Below are 10,407 nucleotides of genomic sequence, written 5' to 3'. Positions count from 1 at the left end.
TTCGCCAGACCTCGTCGGCTCGTCGCAGTTGAAGAAGAGCAAGGCCGAAGAAAAGTGATAAACGAGCACCCCTCTGTGAATCTATTCCTTTTTACTACACATAAAATTAAATTTTATTATTATTTAATTTTAAAATATTTTAAAAATAATAATTATTTTTTAAAAAAATCACCTAGGGCCCCTCCTAGGCTTGAGCCGCCGCTGTAAGTTAGATAGAGTCTCGATTTTTAGGATCAATACTTAAGCATTAGTATAGATGTTGTGGTCTAACGTCTTTTTCTTATCTAGACAACTCTGGTTAGACGTAATTAGTAAATAAATAAACATTGAGATTACCTCTTGTTGTCCTCCAGCTATACGGGTATATTTCTTGTCATGACAGTGTAGGTAACCACTAGTATCGATATGTCGCAGCATTATCCTTTGGTCTTGTTTCCATGTTTTACCATTTCCCTCAATCTCTAACCTGAAACATAAAGAGAATGTCTAAATCAACAACTCTTGTGTTGCTCATAAGATGCAAAAGTAAGACAAGTAGCTCCAAAGCAGTTCTCACCGCCAAAAGTCTCCAGTATCAGATTGGTCTTCTCCACCAAAGCAACTCACCTATAGATTAGAAACAACAAAATTCAGAACGAAGCAAAGTTCGGGTCACCTTTGATTCAACTAGTAAACACAATATATGATAGTAACTCTGATATTTAAAAAGCAGTATGCTTCAGCAATCCAAACAGGGTTGAGTTTTTATTATGGAAAGACAAGATGAAAACCTTTTATGAGTATTATCTCAACTATTTGCTTCCATTGTAGTCGTAGGAAAAACTAAAGCAACGTACAAAACTTCACATTTGTGTCCTATCACCTGTCACTTGAAAACCTTCACTGTCTATATCAGGATATAGTAAAAAGGCTCACGACTGTTACTCACACTTTCATGCCTTTGCGCTTGCTAAATTTCAAGCAATGTCTAAACGGTAGTTGAGATGTAGGTTCAATGCTAATTTAACCGCCGCCGCCACGTCTGATCCTTGTTGACACAATAAGCAAGAGTTTCTATTCCAAGGCACAATAAGGATCAAGTTCGCAGAAGGATATCCAAAGGTCTCGTCAGTTTATGTTTTCTATTTTTTTTTATTTTTTTGTATTTCAAACATGAAGAATCATCATACTAACAATTCATTTTTGTTCAGAGAACTATGCTGAAGACCAGTAATGAACACCACTCAGTGCGCATATCTATTATATAGACAACAGATAGTATTTACATTGGTTTGTTGAGATAAATCAATAAACCAGCATCTGATCATAACAAACTTGACAAAAGTTAACATAAAAAGATAACAGTAGAATGGTATATTTTCAGTTGTGTTTTGGCCATAAACAACAAGCCTTATCAAACTGAAACATTTGATAATGCAAGAAGAATACCATCTACTTGAGTGATATCTACAGATAAGATGGTGATAGCTCAGTTCTCTTCTTTGTTAATGCAGTTACCAACATAGCAGCTGCATATATTAAGGTTGATCTTGCAGAGACAGTGTACAAAGATTTAGCTAGATAACTGAAAATGTAATTCCTTATATATATTAACAAATCTATCCATATTGTTCTTCAAGCAATGTATCCCTGGAACAAGCAGCATGCAATAGTAATTTTTCCATTAGCATAAATATGCACACAAGCAGCATGCAGGATTCAGCAACCAAGGTCTCGAGTAAGGACAATATGTAGAAACCATATAGGAAATCAACTGCATACTAACCTCCAAATTGCCAGTAATTGGTGAAGCATGTAGGTGGCTGTGTAACCATTTTCGAGTTCACATATGCTGCAGTCTTATGATTGTTCCATTAGGGATAACATCACCTTGTTTTGCAGAAGACTCAGGTGGAGACTTCACAATCTACATTCAAATGGATTAACAATCATGTAAATATCCATATGAAATTGCTTGGAAAGATCTGTACACAAAATTATAACATCATCGGATGACCCACATTGTCAAAAGATGACCTACATGTCTTACAGGATGACGAGCTGCTTCCAAGGAATAATCAGAAGATATGCATTTTACAGTAAGACAAGAGAGAACTTGATCTATTGATGGAGCAAGGGTGGTGATCAATCAACTTCAATTGGCAAGGCAAAGGCAGGAGCGACCAATTGGCAAGTCTAGATCGTCAATCAATGTGAACACAATGGTTGTAGATGAAGACTACAATGACGTTCTTTGCATGGTTCATGTTACTTGTACGAATACTGCTATTAATGTATGCAACAGATGGTAGTTAGTGCATTGTTATCTTGAAGACACTATGATCCTTGTGATGATGTTAAATGCAGTGTCGAAGACTGAACTTGTTGCAGGGAAGTATAACACTTTGTGATAATGTTCAATTCTATGAATGATAAACTTATATACAATAGGTGGAAAAACAAGTAGACATAAAAAAAAACTTTGTTAAGGAAGCATAACACAACAATGTGATTCTACATTCTGTAATGTTTTCTGAACCAATACAAGGAAATTAATGTTTTCAAAAAGACAGCAGCTATCGCGTGATGTTAGAACTCCATTAAATATTCCCATGGTTGAAGTATTCAGAGAGACTGTGCTGCAGCAGAGGATCACACGATTTTATTCCCTGAAAACTAGCTTACACGGAAAGGCAATTTAGGCAGTCTTTCCCTTTTTTTCTTCTTCCTCTTTCATCTTCTTTGCCCATCTACGCTTCTGCAAAATGAAAAAAAAAACCAAAAAAGATTAACATTTGACTACAATATCAAGTGTCCCAACAGCTTGGGTTGGTCAGAATTTGATCGATAAAATCCTTTTTAAAAAAATGCTTCATATAGTGTATTAAACATTAAATTGGATAAAAATGAGAGGTGGGGACTTAATTTCACTTTGTGGCAAGAGAGACATGGCTACTACCACTACTAAGTCGTGGTGGCCTTACATTAACTTTCTTAAATGAAAGGCATTTTTCAACACTAAAAGCATTTGTGTTGTAACATCCTTGGGCTCAAATATGCAAGTGATCAACATATATAAAAGCTCCACACTGACACAAGTTCAGTTACCTGACTTTCCGAGAGAATAAGAAGAGTAGAATTATTTATGATTGTGGCACTACATTGACAAATAGCCCTAAAATTCAGACGTCAAGTAATTCAGGGGACTTTGCTTTTACTAGAGATAACTGAAAGCAAAATAGTAACGACATACGAGTCCAGTTGCCTAGAACTTTGTTTGAGTATAATCTGCTTATCACTTCTCTATTGAGAAGAAAGTTCCTAAACAAATTGAGAAATAATGGGGGTAGAGTTCTACAAGATTTAGGATACCCTAGTCTGGTCACACAGATGTGAGCTATTGACACAATTGAACTACAATTAACTTAAGATTGGGCATTTAAGTCAGTGGTCAGCCTAACAAGTTAGTATTTTCTCATTTGGATGAGTTATAATGAGCAGATTTTAACCTAAAGGTGTTTGGAAAGAATAGTCTGTCTGATAGTGGAGCTGTCATTGAACTTTGAATGTTGCAAATTGGAGGTGATTCTCGACTTGGATCTTGGCAGCAACATCAAGCGTTGAATGTGCAGTTTATAACACCCTACTTTAGTTCAAAAAAATATGACATGCCTATATATATAAGAGTGAATAACTTTGTTATACCCAATTTCTGAACTAAAGTGCCCCCAACCAAATTAATAGTAATTCCCTCATTAAAGAATATAGAACCCTTTTATTAATCGACAATTTTTGTGTTAGATAAAACTAGGCATCATAATCTCTCATTATTTATGCCTTGTCCCAGTTATAATTCAATCTCCAACTCATAGTTCAAAGTTATCTCTAACCAGGGGCACATATAAGGCCCAAAAATGGTATCACACATGCAACCTATGCCAAACACTTCACGTCTATAAATGAGTCCATTTTGACATAAGTCATCTAGAAGAGAACTTAACTTTGTCAGGCTCAATATTGAATCATAATTCTTCAGTCAAAGTTAATGGTAATGCTTTTGTAGCCTCTTAACTAATTCACAACTTGTCATACAAGACCAACTAGGGTATTAAAAAATTGCACATGATAAAATCACTTTATCACATATAAAGTGCAAAACTTACGCAGAAGATATTAAAAAATGTATTGGCTACTCTTTGCAGATAGGCTAACAACACAAAGTTGGAAGAAGAGTAAATGTGAATCTTAGATGACCTTTGATGTAATGTGCCAATGTTGGATTATTAGCACCTCTTTGGTGGTTTGTGCATTATATTGTGGAAGGACAGAGGAATCTCAGGTGCAATATGGTTTCTCTTGGTTTTCAATACAATGATATGAATGTAGTAGTAACATCAGGTCAAACACTCTCTAAGACTATAGAATAGAAAGTCACTAGTCGAATGATTTCACTAGATAATCATTACTCAAAATATTGATGATAAAAATCATGAAATTCTCCTATGAAGAATCAGCTAAGCCAATAGATCAGTGAGAGCTATTGGGTAACCTACCAAATTATTTCACTTTCTTTTTGAGGAAACATGGTAGGATTTCACTTGGTAATCTAAAATGAAATTACTATGAGAAAGCCCTTACAGTCCACCACGCTTCAAGCACCAATAGAACTATGGAACTACAGTATCAGTTTCAGTTACATTATTATGAGTAAGCCCTTAGAATTCGTCACACTTCATGCACCAATAAAAGTATGGGACTACAGTAAAAGTTTCAACAAGCTAAATGATTAGAACATTAGTCATCACCACCATTACCACCACCATCATCATGGCATTTTTCTTCCAACTATTTGGATCAGTTACATGAATCTTATCTCTCCATTGAATTCTATACAAGATATGACTGAAACATTAACCAAGTAATCATAAAACATAAAGAAACAATTTCTAGGCAATCATCCAGACTACTTAGATGTATATTTTCATCCAACACTTCCTCTAGTAGACAGCCTCTACCCTCCCAACAAAGTGAAGCCCAAATAACTCAACTCTGTAAGTTAAAATTTAACAACTGGCTAACTGACTGTTACCAGCTTACCATGCACTATCCCTATAGAAACCAACGATTTTCCTTGCTTCAAAACAATAACTTGGTAAAATTCACTAGTCATGAGGTTGCAAGTTAGAAGATGGCAAATCCATCATCAGACAATGCTTCTCTTACTGTTTGAACGGCAATTTGCCTTTACAAGCATTTTAGTTTCACTGTTAACCAAGACTTCATTCTTATTTCATAAAATAGCCTTAAAGAATTATCAATTTGCCATTGAATATAATGAAAAAAAAAAGCATCTTGTGTTTTTAAGTATAAATTAGAAGCAAGTGTAACATTGTCGAAAATAGATGTATAACCTAGTGGTGTGAATTTGATTTGATTTAATTTTGTTTTGTGAAAAAAAAATAGTTTGACTGAAAGATAGGAGTTTCTATGTAATTCTCTCGACAATCATGTTTGCTTTTTAGCAAGCTCTTGGTAAAACAGTTTTATCAAAGGTTCTCATGCATAAAAAATGTTTGATTAAAGAAGCTGCTTATTATCATCTTTATGCACTTATGAATCTATGGAAAGCACTGGCAAAGTCCAGCTCGTGCTAGCCAGTACCAGCAAAACTTCAATCCTTGTTTCTCACAATGCAACTAATGAAAGGTACTAGTAGGACTGCGAAAAAAAATAAATCCCTAAACCAATTTTCTGTATGAATGCTGACCTTGTAATCGAGAAGCATCTCAGGCATCTTCTTCATCAATTCAGCAGTATGCGCCCTCCTGGTGAAATAAATTAGGAGATAAAGCATCAACGCTTGAGTCAAAAACCCTGGAAAACAATGAAAATAGAATTATATGATAGGGATATCTTGAAGGGAAGCGCACTTCTCCGCAGACACGCGGTCGCATTTATGTCCTTTCCTCTTGTTCCTCATCTCCTTCCTAGGCGGATCGTAAGGCCAATCCCTGACCACACCCCAAAATCGAAATAAACTTTAACAGAAGTACACAAGAACCAACTTTTAGGAGCGAAAAGAAAGAAATACGAACTCTCCGGCGAGAAGGACCTCCTTCCGCAGACGTGCTCGCTTGCGGGCACTGATCGCAAGGGGCTTCCAGGCACCTAGTTCCCAGTAGCCCCATACGCCTTTGGCGAGTTCATCCTTGTGTTTGGCGAGCTTCTCCCTCCACGAGTACTGGTGGCCGTTCGCCGCTGCACCTTTGGCCACTGCCGCCGCCGCTGCACCTTTGGCCGCTGCCGCCGCTGCACCTTTGGCCGCCGCCGCCGCTGCACCTTTGCAGCCGCCGCCGCCGCCAACTTCGCTGCCATTAGATCGACGAGGACAGACCGGCTGCACAGCGTTAGGTCGAGGGATTTGGGCTTCTTCAAACTCAACAGCCGGCTCAATTATATTTGATTGATATTTTTTAGTTTTTTTACTATCTTTAATGATTAAAATTAAGTTTTATCAATAAGTTTTTATTTTTTTATTAATTTTGACTAATAATTTTAATTTTTTATTATCAAAGTTAGATTTAATTATAATTTATTTTTTTTAATGAAAATTTGGTCAATAGTTTTTTTTTATTGATCAAAATTTAAGTTATCAGTCAAAGTTAAGTTTGTCTAATATATTAAAAATATTTATTATTTAGTAATTGATATTTTTTTATAAAAATTCTTTTAAAAATTCAAATATTATACTCTTATTATTATTCCCTTATTCTTTTATAAATTATTATACATCTTTTTTATAATCCATTGTTAATATTAAAAAAAAATCAATTAAATATTTTTTACTAGATAAATTTGATTGATAATTTATCCAAATCAATATATTACTATTTTTTAAATTAAAATTAAAATGTATATTAACTAATATTATAATAATTTGTCAACAAATTTAAATAATTTTTTAAATATTCTATTGATTAAATTTAACTTTATTTAGTCGATTAAAAATATTTATTAGATAAATATATTATTTCTTTAGCAAATTATATTTGAAAGTTTAGGGAAAGAAATTTTCTTTCAATTTTACTAATAAAGAAGTGGAATTTGACAAAGAATAACATTATTACTATGTGACTAATGAAGCCATAAAAATAATCTTTTACAATGCACTGAATTATTCTTTTAAATTTTATTATTAAAATTAAATATCAATAATACTCTATATAAAAAAGTTATTTAAAAAAAATAATCCACTGTAATTGGTTGCACTCTTTGTTCTCTGCAAGGCCGTAAATCAAAGTTAAGGGGCACAAGTAGACACAACTTCAGTATGAATGGACAATTGTTCATGCTTACTCTTTCCATCCAAGATCACTAGTGTGATCCATGAAGTTAAGGTTCCTCGGAACATCAGAGAAAACAAAATCAAATCTGCACAAATGAAAGAAAAATGATCATATTAACATTTAGTGTGAGCACCAAGCTAGAATTTTGCAATTTATGCAACAAACTGTGCTGATGGTTAATTCATCAGAAGACACAATGGCATGCTGAGCAAACTTGTTCATGTAGCTGCGTTAGGATGCCCATGACCATCTTTGGATTGTTTTCACATGTTACAAATCGTAAGACGATTGTTTGAAAATATTTCAATACACAACAAAAAGTGAACTTTTACAAAGGTTAATCTTAACAAACAAAGGTCTATACTACTGATCAATCATTTTAATCTCATGGAGTATGTCTTAGGAATAACATACAAAACTAAATAATAGAAAGCTTGCTGCAGATAACTGCTGATTAGTAAATCAATACTCATTAGAGTTGGCAGAACTCCTATAGTATTTATTCTTAGCATATTCTATATAGGAAACAGTAGCAAATAGGGTTGTAAATGAATCGAACGTTCGTCAACAAGTTTAGTGTTCGGCTTAATAAGAGCTTTGATACACACAAGATCAATTAAATAAACAAGTTTGAACAACTTATTAAACTAAACAAACAAGCTTGAACACATATGTATTCAACTTGTTAATATTCATGAATAACGTTCATGAACATTGTTGGTGAACAATATTTGTGAACCATATTTATCAATAAAACTCTTATCAATATGCTAAATAAGAAATAAAATTTTAAAATGAATAAATAAATTTATATTATCAAACTCAATAATTAAAATGTAAAACTTTGAATTAAGAGTTCGATGACATCTAGACGAACCAAGCTCAAGCCAAGCTTGAACCAAACTCAAGCTCATATAAAAGAAACCAAGCCAAGCTTAAATAATCATTTTAAAAGCTTGATTCATTTTAGGCTCGGTTTGGCTCGGTTAGCTTATCAAACAAGCTTGAACACCATAAAATTTGGCTCGGCTTGACTTATTTACAGCCCTACTAGCAAACAAACAAGAATAGAAACATGGTTATTGTGATAACTATTTGCCATCTGCATGGATATTTTCTTTTGATTTCTGTAAAGGTTAAACAACCAATTCAGATGAGAATATAACATAAAGTTCACACCACGGTCCATACTGCATTCAGCTATTCATCTGTTAAATGGTAATTTTTGTAGATCATCCAAGTAACTTGTTACACTAATGACAATGAAGGGACACTTACTAATTCACTTGTCAGGTTGTACCAAAGCACAGAAAACTTACGCATACATTCATTGTTGTCAAGTTAAAACACAAGGTAATTACCCTAAAGAGACAGATAAAGAAATCCCAGTTGACTGCATGATAGAACAAAAGAAGTGTTAAAGTTAATCAAGGAACAGGTACATCAAAGTCACATATGTAGTCAATGATTAGGTGCCATCTTATTGTGTTCCAATTTCCTGACATTAAGCAAATTTTGTTCATCATCTCGTTAGTCAAGGGACTCAAGACAGTTTTTTTTTTTTTTCTTTATAAAAAGTTTGACACACTCAAGGATGGAAATGAAGCAAGGAGGTGTGTGGTATTGGTCCCATTGAGGGCAGGTAATTTGCGAATACAACACATAGTAATGGTGATGGGCCTTAATATGATTGGATGCTCAAAGACAGAAGCAGTGTGTTTGATGCTCAAGGAAGTTGAAGAAGACACTTAATGACCAATAGAAGCGCTAGAAGTTTGTCGGTGTTTCAGCTAATCCTAATACGTAGCCAAAGAACAGATTTGAGGCAGTTTTGTTTGTGTATTACACTGATAATCCATGCCATGCCATGGATAACACAAAGTTGATCTAGCTCAATAAGAAGATGAATAATATCGAATAAGATCAGGTGAGATCTTCAAAGTAAAAGTCAAATTAGATGTAGATTAGAGAGAAGCAATTTTCCAGACTCCCATCCCTCGGATTGTTTGGTCTTGATTACTCGTCTTGAAGAGAAAGATCCGAAAATTTTCCTACAGGAGTGTAAATAAAGTTTCGATTTTCCCCTTTCTTTGGGCCAATACCTAAATTCGAATCAACAATCAAGACAGCATCCATCTGAAGACAAAATTGCACGTACCATCTTGCGTGATGAGCGGATAGTCGGCCGCATTCAACGTAACGAACCAATCCCAGCCATCGTCCAGCCGGAGGAGCGCCGACGCAGCGTGGAGCGTGGCGGCGAGACCGGAGGAGCCCATCGGTGTCATCGCCCCCGCCTTCCCTACAACATCCACGTTCCCGAACGCCCGGGCGGCCGGGATCGTGAGCCAGACCCTGGCAGCGAGATCGTTCCGCTCAGACTCAGGGGCATCGGCGGAGAGGTGGAGAAGGTACCGGTTCCTGGGGTGATAGACGGCAAGGAGGAGGCGCAGGACACGCCGAACATCTCCTCGGCCGCCAGCTATGTAGTACGCGAAGGCGGGCAGGTGGGCCGCGCCTCGATGGACGTCGGCGGGACTCGGGCAGCGCGCGAAGAAGGCAGAGGAGGCCGTGAACCCAGAGATGGCGGAAAGCACGAGGATTACGGACACGAAGCAGACGGAGACGAACGGGAACATCAATTTCTCCGCCGAGGCGGGCGCTCCCCAGTGCCGGCGGCCGAGCGCAGCCGGAGCCTGCGACCGCGGGATCATGGCGCCTGCAGCGAGCTACGACTCCATCTGGGCACCAGATCCGGATCAGCACTGAGCCTCAGCGTAGATCCGACGAGGTCGAGGAACAACAGGCAAGAGAACCAGGGCGAATGGTGAGCCGCCACGTGTCCATAACGGTGAACTTTAATTAGATAATGCAGGTGTATAGCCATCATTATGAGCGAATTAAATGATAATTAAGAAAAATGCAGTGGTAGATTCCTTTAATTGGATTAGTCTCTCATGATAATGACATTAAAAATGACAATTAAACCTGTATTAAGCAGCAAAACCAAATAGGTTTGCCTCTTGAAATTATCGGCACATTTATTTTATCAGGGTTAACTCTATGTGTGATAAATCTTTGA

At 36.3% G+C, this 10,407-nt stretch overlaps 2 protein-coding genes and 1 long non-coding RNA gene across 4 annotated transcripts; all 3 read right to left on the bottom strand.

Annotated features, from left to right (window-relative positions):
* Positions 1 to 353: 353 nt before the first annotated feature.
* LOC141818429 (uncharacterized) lies at positions 354 to 1,895 on the bottom strand. The gene is made up of 3 exons (XR_012600965.1): positions 1,766 to 1,895; positions 557 to 606; positions 354 to 466 (listed from the first exon to the last, which is right to left on the bottom strand). It is a non-coding gene; the product is annotated as an uncharacterized LOC141818429 (long non-coding RNA).
* Positions 1,896 to 2,443: 548 nt separating this feature from the next.
* LOC141818430 (uncharacterized) lies at positions 2,444 to 7,126 on the bottom strand. Its single transcript, XM_074705933.1, has 5 exons — positions 7,107 to 7,126; positions 6,075 to 6,464; positions 5,910 to 5,990; positions 5,747 to 5,804; positions 2,444 to 2,737 (listed from the first exon to the last, which is right to left on the bottom strand). Exons 1-5 carry the CDS (start codon positions 7,124 to 7,126, stop codon positions 2,678 to 2,680), a joined length of 609 nt encoding a protein of 202 aa, XP_074562034.1. The 3' UTR covers positions 2,444 to 2,677.
* Positions 7,114 to 10,061, bottom strand: LOC141818428 (beta-glucuronosyltransferase GlcAT14C-like). 2 transcript variants are annotated; one of them, XM_074705932.1, is made up of 3 exons: positions 9,484 to 10,061; positions 7,336 to 7,410; positions 7,114 to 7,258 (listed from the first exon to the last, which is right to left on the bottom strand). In XM_074705932.1, exons 1-3 carry the CDS (start codon positions 10,037 to 10,039, stop codon positions 7,212 to 7,214), a joined length of 678 nt encoding a protein of 225 aa, XP_074562033.1. In that variant the 5' UTR covers positions 10,040 to 10,061; the 3' UTR covers positions 7,114 to 7,211. The 2 variants fall into 2 exon arrangements, with proteins under 2 accessions (XP_074562033.1, XP_074562031.1); XM_074705930.1 differs by having other exon boundaries at positions 7,140 to 7,410.
* Positions 10,062 to 10,407: the final 346 nt, after the last annotated feature.

This window comes from Curcuma longa, unplaced genomic scaffold (genome assembly GCF_044706935.1).
Source record: "Curcuma longa cultivar G26 ecotype Majalengka, Jawa Barat unplaced genomic scaffold, ITB_CL_G26_1.1 contig_24782, whole genome shotgun sequence".
Taxonomy (NCBI): domain Eukaryota; kingdom Viridiplantae; phylum Streptophyta; class Magnoliopsida; order Zingiberales; family Zingiberaceae; genus Curcuma; species Curcuma longa.
This window is presented reverse-complemented; position numbering and strand designations above follow the sequence as displayed.

Bases quoted from the DNA above. Each gene is read 5' to 3' on its own strand.
- LOC141818430 (XM_074705933.1), bottom strand. From the start codon at position 7,126: ATGGCTTCATTAGTCACATA. The intron at 5,805-5,909 runs GTGCGCTTCCCT...TTATTTCACCAG, and splicing joins GACCGCGTGTCTGCGGAGAA to GAGGGCGCATACTGCTGAAT. The intron at 2,738-5,746 runs GTCAGCATTCAT...TTCATTTTGCAG, and splicing joins AGATGCTTCTCGATTACAAG to AAGCGTAGATGGGCAAAGAA.
- LOC141818428 (XM_074705930.1), bottom strand. From the start codon at position 10,039: ATGATCCCGCGGTCGCAGGCTCCGGCTGCGCTCGGCCGCCGGCACTGG. The intron at 7,411-9,483 runs GTACGTGCAATT...TCATTTGTGCAG, and splicing joins TCCGCTCATCACGCAAGATG to ATTTGATTTTGTTTTCTCTG.